At 36.2% G+C, this 15,400-nt stretch overlaps 4 protein-coding genes across 4 annotated transcripts; 1 reads left to right on the plus strand and 3 right to left on the minus strand.

Moving 5' to 3' along the window:
• On the plus strand, positions 247–5,837 carry LOC107613171 (probable serine/threonine-protein kinase At1g54610). The gene is made up of 8 exons (XM_016315034.2): positions 247–1,181; positions 1,814–2,098; positions 2,295–2,612; positions 2,686–2,913; positions 3,155–3,255; positions 3,667–3,781; positions 4,141–4,611; positions 5,319–5,837. The coding sequence occupies exons 1-8, from the start codon at positions 801–803 to the stop codon at positions 5,481–5,483; spliced, it is 2,064 nt and encodes a 687-aa protein (XP_016170520.1). The 5' UTR covers positions 247–800; the 3' UTR covers positions 5,484–5,837.
• Positions 5,657–9,039, minus strand: LOC107610461 (probable L-type lectin-domain containing receptor kinase VII.2). The gene has a single exon (XM_016312511.2). The coding sequence runs from the start codon at positions 8,097–8,099 to the stop codon at positions 6,003–6,005; it is 2,097 nt and encodes a 698-aa protein (XP_016167997.1). The 5' UTR covers positions 8,100–9,039; the 3' UTR covers positions 5,657–6,002.
• On the minus strand, positions 9,473–12,517 carry LOC107610462 (L-type lectin-domain containing receptor kinase VII.1-like). Its single transcript, XM_016312512.2, has one exon. It carries the CDS (start codon positions 11,965–11,967, stop codon positions 9,919–9,921), a length of 2,049 nt encoding a protein of 682 aa, XP_016167998.1. The 5' UTR covers positions 11,968–12,517; the 3' UTR covers positions 9,473–9,918.
• LOC107614235 (probable L-type lectin-domain containing receptor kinase VII.2) lies at positions 12,589–15,130 on the minus strand. The gene has a single exon (XM_016316460.2). It carries the CDS (start codon positions 14,906–14,908, stop codon positions 12,794–12,796), a length of 2,115 nt encoding a protein of 704 aa, XP_016171946.1. The 5' UTR covers positions 14,909–15,130; the 3' UTR covers positions 12,589–12,793.

Here is a 15,400-nt window from a genome sequence, read left to right on the forward strand (position 1 = left end):
TTGTATCATATTGTAAAATCTTTTAAACTATTTTTTATTATTTTAATCCATTAAAAATTATTTTTTCAATGAATAAATAAATAAATTTACGGAACTATACTCCGTAGTTTTCTGGTTATCACTATTGTGACTGCGTGAGCATGGAAAAGCAAATAGGAAAAGATGGAGTCAACTTTTCAGAAACATGGAAAAAAAAAATGAGATCTTTGACTGAATACGCGTATCATTTTCAATAATTTTATTAATGATTTACGAATTATGAACTATGCATACGCGTTCAACTTTTAATCCTTAATTACCATTCCCCAACTGCCCAACCAACACTTCTTAATCACTGAGCATAAGATCCATCATTCACCCAAAAACCCTTGAATCCCATTTTAATTTTTCAAGCTCCACATAACATACACGATCCTGTTCCCATCTTTTGATGGAAAAACGCTTCCTTTTTCAATTTTAACGATCGGTGTTTCTTTTGTGTTAGTGGAGGGTTCTCAATTGCGTAGTTATTCGAAGTTGCTGACTTTAGAATTGGGCCAAAAATGGGGTCAATTTGAAAGTTTCAAATTCATACTATTCATGGTCTCAACTTTGAAACACGATTGTTAGATGGCAATGGTTATATGAGCATGCATATAGGGAAAAGTTCCTATCTTTCATTCTTTCCCGGATTAGTTGGTGATATGCATGAATTTACATGAAGGGGTTGTTGATATTATCCTAGGGTAGCAATATTTACAGTTGTTGAAGATTTGAAGTTGTTGCATATATTAGATTAGCTTATCGTCGCTGCTTCAATAATGGGTTGCATAACTTCCAAGAGTTCTGCAGCTGTTGATGACAGTAGGGAAGGTATGAAAAGGAAATTGGCATCATCATCATCATCAAGCAAAAGGGTATCATCAAATATCAGTGTTCCAAGGCTGAATTCTTCTAGAAGAGTTGAGGATAATAAGGTTTTGGATGGTGTTGAGTTAAAGAATAAAATAGAGAAGCATGAATTGAGTGGTGTGGTTGATCATCATCATCATAATTATCATCATGGAATTGGAAGAGTTCCAAAGGCTTCACAGGGAGAGCAAGTTGCAGCAGGGTGGCCCACATGGCTTTCTTCTGTTGCTGGTGAAGCTATCAGAGGGTGGATACCTAGGAGTGCTAATACTTTTGAGAAGTTCTATAAAGTAAGGCTCTAATTTTGTATGACTATGTGCTCTACTGCTCTCACATCTCAATTACTAATTACTTAATACATGCTTTGCTTAATTTACTATTGGGAAATTTTAACTTCAATTAGTATCTACAGTTTTCCTTATTTAAAGAGGGTTACTAGATTAATTACATTTTCATTTCTGGTAATTGTGTGTCTTATGGTGTGTGAATGAATCCATGTAGAGTATACTGAAGATTTGAAGGGAATTAAATTTCAGAAGATAACTAACTTCATTGATACTTTACATGCGCATGAATCATGTTTTTACATTTGAAGCATACATGGCAATAAATGTGGCTGCTAGCTGGTATACACTTATTTAGATGACTGGATTTTGTGTGTAATTCATTTTGCATTGTTTTCTATAGTTGAGTGTTTTATAAAATGGAGTTAATACTGCATCATTCCATTATTTTTATTATGGTTAATAAAGGGGAAGGGGGGAGGATGGGGGGAAGCAAGAAAAAGAATGCAAGTTAAGACGATTTAACTGTCCTTTTATTTTTGTGTGTGTGAACTTGTTAATTTGATGATGCTTTATCGTTGATACATTCCTCACTTGCACTTCCTAAATGATCGATGTGATGGTATCATATGGTGCAGATTGGCCAAGGAACTTATAGTACTGTATATAAAGCACGTGACATAACTCACCAAAAGATTGTTGCCCTGAAGAGAGTACGTTTTGATAATCTCGATCCTGAGAGTGTCAAGTTTATGGCAAGGGAAATCCTCATTCTGCGCAGGCTTGACCATCCAAATGTAATAAAGTTGGAGGGTTTGATAACAGCGCCAACATCTCGCAGCTTGTACCTTGTTTTTGAATATATGGAACATGATCTTACTGGACTTGCAGCAAATCCTGCCATTAAGTTTTCTGAACCACAGGTACCAATTACTAAAATTTTTCACAAGTCTTTACCTAATAGTTTAAGCTTTTGCAGTGTCTGGTTATCAATAATTATGCATATTCCTATCAGATATAATGATAGAAGCATTTTGTTATTTGATATTAACCTTTTTCTTGTGTAACTCGTTAGTCTGATAGTCTAACTTATCTAAGTAATTTTCCTTTTTATTTCAGGTTAAATGCTACATGAAGCAGCTCCTTAGTGGATTAGATCATTGTCATGGTCATGGTGTCCTCCACCGTGACATAAAGGGCTCAAATCTTCTCATTGACAATAACGGCATCTTAAAGATTGCAGATTTTGGCTTGGCAAATTTTTTAGATCCCCATCTTAATGTTCCATTGACCAGCCGTGTTGTAACTCTATGGTATAGACCCCCAGAACTTTTACTTGGAGCATCTCGTTATGGAGTTGCAGTGGATTTGTGGAGCACTGGTTGCATACTTGGAGAATTATATTCTGGCAGGCCCATATTGCCTGGAAAAACAGAGGTATGATTTTTCAGAATCTCGTGCACAATTTTGAATTGATATTTTACATTAGCTTAATTTTAGTTCCTTGTAGGTTGAGCAATTGCATAAGATTTTTAAACTTTGCGGATCACCATCCGAGGACTACTGGCGCAAATTGCGGTTGCCACATTCAACGGTATTCAGGCCTCCGCACCATTATAGGCGATGTATTACAGACACATTTAAGGAATGCCCATCTGCTGCCGTGAGGCTTATAGAGACCCTACTTTCTGTTGATCCTACAAATCGAGGAACAGCAGCCGATGCTCTAAAGAGTGATGTAAGTGGATTTATGTTTTCAGCAAGTGCAGTTAATATGGTTTAGATTGATTTTGATTTTCATCTATCTGTAATGCATTTTGTGAGATTCATAGACTATGTTCTCTGCATACTGTGTGTAAGATAGCGCTATATCTCTCATGTAATACTGTATTACAAGATATTGAAGGAACCTTTTCCTTTCTAAGACTCTTTGGAGGCAGTAATTCTCCATTTTGATATTTACCCCCTTTTATCGGCAGTTCTTTAAATTGGAACCCCTTGCTTGTGATCCATCAAGTTTACCAAAATATCCTCCTAGCAAAGAGATTGACTCTAAAATCTTGGATGAGGCAACAAGAAGGTACCTGCTATAAGATTATCATTATTCTCTTTTTAAGTAGAACAAAGACAAATTGAGATGCATTTTTTATTAACTGTAAGTGGAAAATTATATTCCATCATTAGAACATAAACTATCATTCGGAAATAAATTATACCCTATGATATATTCAACATGAACAAAAGCAACATCATATGTCAAAAATACATATAAAACAAAGAAATATGCATATCATTGGTGTTTGAAGTCTGGAAAAAATAGTAATATGTTTCCTCTTAAAGCTTTTTAGCAATTCAATCAACTGCAGCTTTTGTTTCTTGGCCAATGTCGACTTTGTATTGTGCATGACATGATTCATCATTTGTTCATACATGGGAGCTATACTTCTTACCTAGTAATATTGTTGATATACATTTTTGTTTATCATCTTAGGCAAGGAGCTGCTGGGGGAAAGCAGCAAAAATCTGGATGGAGAGTCAGACAGGATAACGAACAACATTCTTTTGTCCAATCAAAAGGCAATGTTAACTCCCGCAAGTCAGTGCAGGTAATTCAAACAAGCTTCATCATTTCTCCTTGTTACGTTTCCTAGTTGAAATCAATTTTTATGATCTGCCTCTGTTGAATACATCCAGTTATAGGATTTCTCATGATTGTTCTTCATAGGATGATAATGGCAAGTGAAAATTATGTTTTGAGAGTTCCAATTTAATTGCTTGCTTTGCTAAGAATAAACAGATACAATGAGACACTATGCTATGTATATACTCTTCAAATTAGAAGAACTAGTTAAAATATGCCAAAAGGGAGAAAAAATGTCTATTTATTCTTTTTCCTTTTGCCCTCTCAACTGCAAAATATTCTTTCAATTTTCATCTCGATATATGACAAGTTTATTGGATGCAGCAAGGGCAACATTGTTCAAGCTCAAAGAGCCAGAGTGGATTGTTAAACTCTCATGGCGAAGCAGTGTCTGGATATTTAGTGTTTCCACATAACCAGTCAAATGACACTAAAGAAATGGAAAATGACTTCTCTGGACCTCTTTATCGGAGGCCTTCACATTCAGGTCCATTAGTTCCGGTCTTTGCCTGGGAAAAGGCTAGAAACGAAGTTGGTGACCAGATTTCTGGATCAAACAAAGCCAATCTTTCAAAAGTGTCTGGTTTAGTGGCATCTAGGACTACGGTGTCTCAGGATCAAGAACAAAAGCCAGTTCCCTTGAAGTCGAAGAAAACAAGTCAACTACAACAATCTTTTGTTTCGACTAATGGTGGTTCAGGAACAAGGAGGAGGCATGATAGGTCTCGCTTGTCTCAGAGAATCGATATCAGTCAACTTCAAGAAGGAAAAATCCCCACTGAAAATTTAATTCAGGTTAGGTTTTTAGATTCCTCTTCTGTCTTATGGGGTGTGTTCTGTTTGGACCAAATTGGCTGTACAATTAAGTACTTTCTGAAAGTTAAAATATCTAGGTTTTACTTCACAAACTAAAATAAACACTACACAAAATAATTTGCTTATAGTTACTTTTTCGTACAAGTCTTTTTCCTTTGGCAAGAACTCATTTTACTAATTCTCATCTTTGGTAAGAACTCATTTTTTTTTAATGGGTAAAGTATACTTTTTGTCCTTGAAGTTTGACAAAAGTTTTAAAAATACCCCTAAGTTTTATTTTGTTTCAATTTTGTCCACAAGTTTTCGATTTGCGTCAAATATACCTTGACAGCTAATTTTTCAAAAAATTTAAAACCAATTCAACAACAATTTCATAAGAACAACCCTCAACACAAGCAAATCAAGCATCATTTTCATGCATTATTGTTAGATTGGTCTTAAATTTTTTGAAAATTTAGCCGTCATGGGTATATTTGATGCAAATCGAAAACTTCTGGGACAAAATTGAAACAAAATAAAACTTAAGGGTATTTTTGAAACTTTTGCCAAACTTCAGGGACAAAAAGTATACTTTACCCTTTTTTAATTATATCTTTGTATCATAAAAATGCCAATATTTGTCATTGTTTTCTATAAAATTGCTTTTGATCCTGTGGTTTTGCTGAACAATAATGTCGCTATTTCAGGATGGACGCGAGTCCATGGGAAACAAAATGTATCTCTCTGGTCCATTGGTGGTTTCATCAAACAATGTAGATCAGATCCTCAAAGAACATGATAGAAAGATCCAAGAATATTCAAGGCGATTAAGAAATGATAGGTCCAAAGGTGACAAGATTCATGCAAAGTGAAAGTTAGATGATTAGTCATTAGTCAATCACATACTTCATTTCTGTTTATATATAATTATTACGCATCCTACATTCAACACAAGAATCATTAACATGCATTAGGTACATTTAAAGGTGAGATTGTGATGTTTATATGTACTTCAAATTATTCAACCGTCCATCTCACCTTTAGGTTTACCTAGTGTATGATAAATTGAATTCAATTTTATGCATAGTAGCATTCTCCTTTAATGGCAATATTATTTATCTCTAAACATTGCAGAATCTGAAAAGGTATGTTCAAGCAAGCACATTTTGTAATTATATAAACAATAATGTAAGTTGTGGCATTTTATAAGAAGAATTTGATTTGAATATTCCTTCCCTTCTTCAAAGTCAATGAACAATAAGGATTGGCAAATGAATAATAGAAAAAGCTACTTTTATAAATAGGACTTAATAAAGAGTCCTCCTTTGGAGGTTATCTGATCACATGCGTTGAAACACTTCTAAAGACGGCAACAACTTTGAACCTAAACTTTATCTGCCTTCTAGAATGGCACTGTTGTCACTTGCATATTGCATCATAGAACTAGAACTGAACATCATAGAACTAGAACTGAACATCCTAACCTCATCCATGGTTGGATAATCATTATGTGGAAAGGTACACTCACTTCTAGACCACATTGCTGCTGATTTTATTTTTGCAAGTAAACCCATCTCTGCACTTTCTTCGTTAGACTCAACACCTTCCATTTCCCCTTCCAGCATTTTCACAACTTGCCTCATCATTGGTCTCATATTAGGGTCTGAATTTGAACAAAGCAAACCCAAATGAAGCAATTTCTCAGCTTCCTCAATAGAGTATCCCCCTTTAGCCTTTAACCTCTCATCTACAGCACTGTGCAACTGATCAGCCACTGATAGGGACATCAACCATTCAAGTAACCCTGGCTTGTGTTCTTCAATAGGCCTTCTGCCACAAAGCACTTCCAATGCCAAGATTCCAAAACCATACACATCAGATTGAGTTGATACCCTTCCTGTTCTAATTACTTCAGGAGCTATGTATCCTACTGTGCCTAATACTCTAGTTGTCGCGGCGACTTCTCCTTGATGATTGTGCATTCGTGCCAATCCGAAATCTCCCAACCTAGCATTCATGTCCTTGTCCAGTAGAACATTGCTCGCTTTGATGTCCCTGTGCAAGACCTTAACTTCCCAACCCTCATGCAGGTAAAGAATCCCTGCAGCCACATCTTTCAAAACCTCAAACCTCTCTTTCCACCCTAGCATCATTCTCTCTTCGCACTCGAAGATTCTTTGGTCTAAACTTCCATTGTTCATGAAGTCGTAAACAAGAATCAAGTTTCCCTTCTCTTTCTTGCACCAGCCTTTCAACCCCACCAAATTTTTATGCCTCATTCTTCCTAGACTTGAGAGCTCAGCCAAGAACTCTCTCATCCCTTCTCCTTCTTGAGGGATTCTCTTCACTGCAACTTCTTCACCTTGCAAGATCCCTTTATATACCTTCCCATTCGCTCCGTTACCAACAACATTCTGTTCAGAGAACCCCCTTGTTGCTGCATCAATCTCATGGAAACTAATCCTATGGGGCCAGTACTCCAATTCCCATTCTTCAAGTTCTTCATCTGCCTTGTTTTGCCTACAGAAAATCAACAACACAAACCCAGCACCAATAATGATAGTAATGAAGACTCCAACAATTATAGCTCCTGATCCAGAAAACCACCTTTTATGAAAGACAAATGAAGGCAAATTATCAGTGACTAAAGCATCACCAATTGAAAAATTTGAATCGCTAAAACTCCAAGCAAGTATTTTAGTACTATCTATTGCCCTCCCTGTTGAAGCACTGAAACCAACATACATTTCTTCCACAAGAACCTCAGAAAGATTAACATTCGAACTGATTAGAGGCACTCGAGGCCGCATTTCTCCTGCCTTAGCCATAGTAATATTGAACTGTGAGTGGTTGAACTCAATCCATACTTGATAATTCTCCCCACTGTTTATCTTCAACACCTTGAATTCCTTATCATCTTTCCCACCCCAATAGCCTGCTTCATGTGCAACCAAGGAAACAAGCGAGTTTATGTCAACACCAACATGGTTGTCATTTATGTCTTGAAATACTTCTTCATTTCTAATAGTGTCAAACTCAACTCCAAGAACATGGTTCTGTGGATTGCCTTCATTGCTGAGATTGAAGAGACCAAGATACTGACTTGAGGTTGTGCCATTTAGACCTCTTGATGGTGTGAACAAGAAAGCAAAACCAGGGCCAGCATCAAAGTTTTTGAAGGGGGCAAGAGAGAATATAAAGGAGGTTGCAAAGGGGAGAAGGGTGGACGAGTTGGCTCGTTTGGTTCGTATTCTGTGAGGGTAAAAAGCACGGCCAATTGTGAAGAAACTCTGGTTTGTAAGAGTGAGAATGGAGGACTGAATACTGGCATTTCCAAATAAGGTGATATTTTTGTTGCTGAAGTTTGTGTTATAGACAAATTCAGTGGCTGAAGCTGAGTTCAAAGTGGTTAAAGTGTGAAGAATTAGAACGAGGTATAGTAGAGACATTATGAAAAAACTTTTCCAAACTGAAACAGGTTGATGCATATGATTTATGTCTTATGAATCCTCCAAAAGAGTGTAGAGCAGCAAAGATATATAAAGTATCGTATCTAATACTTCGAAAAGTATTTGCTGACAAATTCAAGTCTTTGTAGGTCAATCCTCATCAATTCACCACAGAAGTTGTTGCATAAATTAAATTGTCTTTTGGCAATTTGGCATGCACGTGAAGTACTCATCTTTAGGTATACTTGGCATTCAAATGTAATACAATTTATCAAGATTTTAGACATTATTCACCTATGATGAAGGTAGCTATTCCATCAGAGAAAGTGATATGAATATCTTGCGGAGTCATTAAGCTAAGTATGCCAAGTTTCTAGAGGGTAACCTAGCTAATTTGGGCAATTAAGGGTGTGTTTGGTTTGTATTTTTATTTTCTATTTTTATTTTCTATGTTTTTTGTTTTTTAGATTTTGTGAAGGAAGAAGTGAATCAATAAAATTTTGTTTTCTATTTTCACCTCCTGTTTTTACTTTTTTCTTCACAAAATCCAAAAAACAGAAAACACTGAAAATGAAAATATAAACCAAATGCACCCTAAATAGTCTTAAAAAAAAAAACAAACTTAGCTTCATGAGTTAGTTGAGTGGTTAGCACACTCGTTCGCTTAAACAAGTGTTAGAGAGTTCAAATTTTGTTTTGTACATGCAGCAAACCCTTAAATGAAATTCAAATTCGTAACACATTAGTCTTTGATCTACTAAATTGAGGATACCATGAAAAAAAAAGGGCCAAAAAAGGCTCAGCTTCTGTACTTATGTCTCTTTTTCATCTCAACATATGTCATAAATTTATTTAGATGATATTAATGAAATGGAAAACTACTTCTTTGGACCACTCCATATATGGCTTCAAATTATTTGTATTAAGTTCTTTATAAAAAGCTCATTCTAACAAATTTTCAGTTACTGTTTTAGCGAACACTACTTGTGCTCAGAGGTATATAAATCTTATAAGTTTGCATGCTGAATTAATTGATACTAATTTCTGAGGCTAATGTTTTTGGTTATGGAAGTAAAAGTAATGATATACCTTAACCTTGTAATTTTTAGTGTTTTTCAAAATTGTGAAAAATATATAAATTGGAGGATTACCTCAAATGTTTTAATTTTTTTAACACAAATCGGACGATCTGATTTCTATACTTCTACAAATCTGACGGTCTGATTTGTGTACCTCTAGAAATCGAACAGTCTGATTTATGTACCTCTAATCAATCGGACGGTCTGATTTCTACTTCTTTAATTAAACAATTTCACATTTGAGAATAACACCCAACAATTCACATTTTAAAAAAACACAATTACCACTCCAATATTAAAAATAAAAAGTTCAATTTCTGAGTGCGAAATGCATTTCGAATATCTAAACATAATATTTTATATTGACACTCATTCCATCACCTTAGATTTTGGTGTGGTCCGCACTTTATTATCCAAATTCGTTGTTTTTATCTATAAGTCTGTCGTAGACACTAAGTTTTAAATGTTCAAATAAAACTTTCAAAAATTAAAAATTTCTCTAAATTTTACCTGTCAATAAACGAGAAGGATAGGCAAACAACTAATTCAAAAATAGCAGTAGTAAATCAATTCACTTTTTTTTTTTTAAACCAGGCTACACTTTACACAAGAATATATGAGTCCTCCTTTGGACGTCAATTGGTCACGTGCATTGAAAAGTCTATAAGACTTTGAATTGCTTTTTTTGGTAGTTTTTCACAAGCTCCTAACAAGGTAGACCCTTTGAATTTTCTTTATTCAACATGGTGGATAATCTGAAAATTGCAACAACTAAAATGTTACCTACCTTCTCTAATGATGTCTGATTCTGAGAATTCTGGTGGAATGGTACCTGAGCCACTTCTAGGACTGAATATCCTAATTTCATCCAAAGTAGGTTGTGGAAAAGTACATTCATTATCAGACCACATTGATGCTGATTTTATTTTTCCTAGTAAACTGATCTCCATATTTTCTTCATCAGAATCAACTCCTTCCATATCACCTTCTAGCATTTTCAAAATCTGCCTCATCATTGGCCTCTTATTAGGGTCTGAATTTGAACATAACAGACCCAAATGAAGCAACCTCTCAGCTTCTTCAATGGTGTATCCACCCTTAGCCTTCAATCTCTGATCAACAGCACTAAGCAACTGGCCATTCACCGTTAGGGAGACCAACCATTCAAGTAGCCCTGGCTTGTGTTCTTCAATTGGCCTTCTTCCACAAAGCACTTCCAACATCATTATTCCGAAACCATACACATCAGATTGTGTTGATGCTCTTCCAGTTCTAATTACTTCAGGAGCTATGTATCCTACTGTGCCTAATACTTGTGTTGTGGTGGCTACTTGTCCATGATGATCATGCATTCGCGCCAATCCGAAATCTCCCAACCTGGCATTCATGTCCTTGTCCAGTAGAACATTGCTTGCTTTGATGTCCCTATGCAAAACCTTAACTTCCCAACCCTCATGCAGGTATAGAATCCCTGCAGCCACATTTTTCAAAATATTTATCCTCTCTTCCCAACATAGCATCATGTTTTCGTCACTGTCATGGATCCTTTTGTCTAAACTTCCATTGTTCATCAAGTCATAAACAAGAATCAAGTTTCCCTTTTCTTTCTTGCACCAACCTCTCAATCCAACCAAGTTTTTGTGCCTCATTCTACCAAGACTTGAGACCTCAGCCAAGAACTCTCTCATCCCTTGTTCTCTTTCTTGAAGAATTCTCTTCACTGCTACTTCTTCACCTTGCAGAACTCCTTTATATACCTTCCCATTTCCGCCATTACCAACCACGTTCTCTTCAGAGAACCCCCTAGTCGCTGCATCAATCTCATGGAAACTAATCCTATGAGGCCAATACTCTAACTCCCAGTCTTCAAGTTCTTCACCTTTCTTGTTTCGCCTGCGTAGCACAAACAACACTGTAGAGCCACAACCAATGATTAGCACACTGATTACTCCAAGAAGTAAGGCTCTTAATCCGGAAAACCATCTTTTATGAAGGACGAATGAAGGCAAGTTGTCAGTCACTAAAGCATCAGCAATTGAAAAATTTGAATTGCTAAAACTCCAAGCAAGAATATTAACCCTGTCTAATATTTTCCCTGTTGATGCACTGAAACCAACATACATTTCATCCATAAGAACCTCAGATACATTAAGGTTTATACTGATAAGAGGCGCTCGAGGCCTCTTTTGTCCTGCCTTAGCCATAGTAACATTAAGCTGTGAATGCTTGAACTCAATCCATACCTGATAATTCTCTCCATTGCTTATCTTCAACACCTTGAACTCCTTATCATCATTCCCACACCAATATCCAGCCTCATGTGAAATTGTCGAAGCAAGCGAGTTTATGTCAACACCAACATGATTTCCATTGATATCGTCGAACTCTTCATTCATAATTGTGTCGAATTCAACTCCAAAAACATGGTTCTGGGGACTGCCTTCATTGCTGAGATTGAAAAGGCCAAGATACTCGGCCGAGGATCTGCCGTTTACACCTCTTGATGGTGCAAATATGAAAGCAAGACCATGACCAGTAATAACAAAGTTTTTAATGGGGGAAACAGAGAAGATGAAGGAGGTTGCAAATGGGAGAAGAGTTGAAGAGTTGGCTTGTTTGGTAGGTATTTTATGAGGATAGAAAGCGCGGCCTATGGAGAAGAAACTCTGATTAGTTAGAGTTAGAATGGAGGATTCAATACTTGCATTTCCAAATAAATTGATGTTTTTGTGGCTGAAATTTGTGTTGTAGACAAATTCAGTGGCTGAAGCTAAGTTCAGAGTGGTTACAATATGAAGAAGGATAACAAGGAAATGAAATAGAGACATTGGAATGTAACTGAGGAATGAGAATGGTACACAAACTTTTGAAACTTGAAATAAGGCTCTGCATATGATTCTTTATCTCCAGTGAAGTGTCCAAAAGAATAAGGAGGAGGAAAGTTAATGGTATGTTCTTTGAAAGGTACTTGCCGGCATACACAAGTCATTGCAGATCAGTCATATCAACTCAAGCCTTGGTTGCTGAAAATTAGCATTTCCTTCTCAATTCTCATATTTGTTTCTGATTTAAACATTTGAGAATATTTTAGGTCAACATAAGTGTCATCTGTCCCACAAGAGGTATTTAGAGAACTTGGTAGTTTAATTTTGACTAGAAGCATGTTGCAACTTCTTGTTATAGAGTATTCCTTTGGAACAAAACAGAGGTAGAAAAAATGGGTTGAAAGAAAAATGTATGGCACCTACCTTTCGCATTGTGAATTAATTAGTATATATGAATATTATTATAGTGTACAAAAATGTGTCTCTGTCGTTGGAAAAACGTAAGTCCTTCTCTTGAATAAAAGTCGACAAAAGAATATTCATAGAATAAAATACATCAAAATCAAATTAAAAGATTCAACAGGTATGCTAATACTAAAATAAGGTAGTTTTACTATGATCGTATAAAGAATGGAAATGAAAAATCCACGAGATATATTAATTATAATGTTGCAATGAACATTTAAAAAAAAAAATTAAACAAAAGTGGAAAAAAAAATTATGTTACAGAAATTGATGACAAGAAGCATCATCCTTCAGTGTTACAAAAGACTTACAAAGCAGCAAGTGCTTCTAGCACTCTACATGGTGATAGACTCAATTTCAATTCTCATCTTCCTTCTGAGATTGATTCAGAATCTGGTTGTAGGCTTGGATAAGAGAAGCTTTGAGATGCTGTGGAATAGAACTTAGTCTGCAAAATTTCATCAAAAGTAGGATAATTCACAGTGGCAGAACTTGTTGAACTCCTAGACCATGATGCCGCTGAGTTTATTTTCCCAAGAAGACTCATATTGATGCATGAATCATTACAATCACAGTTTCTTATTCCTTCCAAAATTTTCACCACTTGCCTCATTGTTGGCCTAATACCAGGGTCTGAACTTGCACATAACAAACCCAAATGCAACACTCTCTCAACTTCCTCAGTGCTGAAACCACTTTGATTCTTCAGCCTCTCATCAACAGCAAAACTCAATTGCCCTTTCTCCATAAGGGAAAATACCCAATCAACCAATGCAGGTTTATCTACCACAATAGGCCTTCTCCCACACACCACTTCCAAGATTAATATTCCAAAACTGTACACATCAGTAGCGGTTGATGGTCGACCGATTCGGACTAGCTCTGGTGCCATGTAACCCAGAGTTCCAATCACTCTTGTTGTGTCAGACACGTTTTCCTGTCGGTGCAGCCTGGCTAGGCCGAAATCTCCCAATCGTGCGTTCATATCCTTGTCGAGTAGTACATTACTTGCTTTAATATCTCTATGCAAGACCTCGAATTCCCAGCCTTCGTGTAGGTACAAAATTCCACAAGCTACATTTTGAAGCACACTGAGCCTGAGTTCCCAGCTGAGTATCATGGTGTCATCTTCACACTCGAAAATTCTCTTATCCAAGCTCTCATTCCCCATATAATCATATACAAGGATCAATTTCCCTCCTTTTTTTTTGCTCCACCCTCTGAAACCAACCAAATTCCTGTGTTTCATTCTCCCTAGGCTTGAGATCTCTGCCAGAAACTCTCTCATCTCATGCTGAGTTTCATGGTTGAATCTCTTAACCGCGACTTCTACACCTTTCAACACTCCCTTGTAAACTCTCCCACTTGTCCCATTCCCAATCACATTCTCCTCCGAGAATCCATTCGTCGCAACACAAATCTCTTCATAGCTAATTCTGTGAGGCCAATATTCCAATTCCCAATCTTCAACCTGTTCATCTTTCCCTCCTCTTTTTCCTTTGGATCTTAATAATAAACTCAAAAACACCAAAGTACCACAACCAATAACTATCAGTCCACCAAAAATGACCCCCAAAATGAAATATTTTGATCTATAAATCAATGCCTTTGGATGCACGAATAAAGGCAAACGGTTGGTGTGCAAGGCATCACCGATCGAAAAATTCGAATTGCTAAAACTCCAAGCCAAGATTCTACACTCATCAACCATTCTCCCTGTTGCCCCAGAAAACCCCACATACATCTCATCCAACAAAACCCCAGAAAGGTTAATAGGCTTATTATGAATCAAAGGCCTTTGAGGCTTCCTATGCCCTGCTATGGCCATAGTAACATTGATATGTGAACCATCAAACTCAATCCAAACCTGATAATTTTCACCACTAGCAAGCTTCAATTCCTCCATTGTTTCACCATCTTTCCCACCCCAAAACCCAGCAGGTTCAGAATACTCAGACATCATTGAATTCACATCAACACCAATATGGTTATCATTCAATTCATTGAACTCCTCATTCCTAAAATCATCAAACTCAATGGCAAATACATGGTTTGAGGCGTTACCTGCTGTGGAACGGTTAAATAGTCCCATGTAGTTCCCTGAGAGTTCACCATGGATGGCCATGACAGGTGTGAAGAAGAGAGCAAAGCCATGAGCAATGGGGAAGTTCTTGATAGGAGCAATGGAGAATATGAAAGAAGTTGAAAAGGGAAGAAGGGTAGAATTTGATTGTTTCTTCATTGGTATCTTGAAAGGGTAAAAGGCACGGCCAATGGAAAAGTAAGTTTGGTTAGTGAGAGAGAGAATGGAATTTTGGATTGTGGCATTTCCATAGAGCTTGGTGTTTGTAGAGTTGAAGTTTCTGTTATACACAAATTCAGTTGCTGACACACAACTCAAAAGAGCTATGTTAAGATTGAGAATGGCCATGAAGAAGAACAAGGTATGAATATCATGAACCATCATCATCATCTTCATGGTTAAGGTAAGACAATCAAAAACGAAGATGGTTCTTTGCTTCACTTTCTACTACTTTAATTTGTACAAAGCTTACCAAGAAAACATGTGCTGTTTTTTCGTATCATGTAGTATTAAGTATTGACTATTGACCCTTGTCCTTGTTGGAAAAAATAATAATAAAATTGAAGAAGTAGAATTAATATAATCCTCTTGTGGTTATTTGTGGTGATTTTTTTTGTGATGATAATAGTTCATCTTTATGTGTTGCGATTTTTGGTAGTATAATTTTTATAAGTTTGGAAGGAATATCTTATAAAAAAAAGTTTGTTGTTTATAAAAGTTTATGAAGATTTAGAAAATATTTAGATTTATTCAAAAAAAGAGAAATAGTATTTTATTGTAGTGCAGTACGTCTATGTCGGTTTAGAAATGCAATAGATTTGGATTTATCTTTATTTTTATCTTTTAAAATTTTTTATAATCAAATATTACGTTTTCTATTAAATAATA

Source organism: Arachis ipaensis, chromosome B08 (genome assembly GCF_000816755.2).
Source record: "Arachis ipaensis cultivar K30076 chromosome B08, Araip1.1, whole genome shotgun sequence".
NCBI lineage: Eukaryota > Viridiplantae > Streptophyta > Magnoliopsida > Fabales > Fabaceae > Arachis > Arachis ipaensis.

Bases quoted from the DNA above. Each gene is read 5' to 3' on its own strand.
- LOC107610461 (XM_016312511.2), bottom strand. From the start codon at position 8,099: ATGCATCAACCTGTTTCAGTTTGGAAAAGTTTTTTCATAATGTCTCTA.
- LOC107613171 (XM_016315034.2), top strand. From the start codon at position 801: ATGGGTTGCATAACTTCCAAGAGTTCTGCAGCTGTTGATGACAGTAGG. The intron at 2,099-2,294 runs GTACCAATTACT...TTTTTATTTCAG, and splicing joins TTAAGTTTTCTGAACCACAG to GTTAAATGCTACATGAAGCA. The intron at 3,256-3,666 runs GTACCTGCTATA...TTATCATCTTAG, and splicing joins TTGGATGAGGCAACAAGAAG to GCAAGGAGCTGCTGGGGGAA.
- LOC107610462 (XM_016312512.2), bottom strand. From the start codon at position 11,967: ATGTCTCTATTTCATTTCCTTGTTATCCTTCTTCATATTGTAACCACT.
- LOC107614235 (XM_016316460.2), bottom strand. From the start codon at position 14,908: ATGAAGATGATGATGATGGTTCATGATATTCATACCTTGTTCTTCTTC.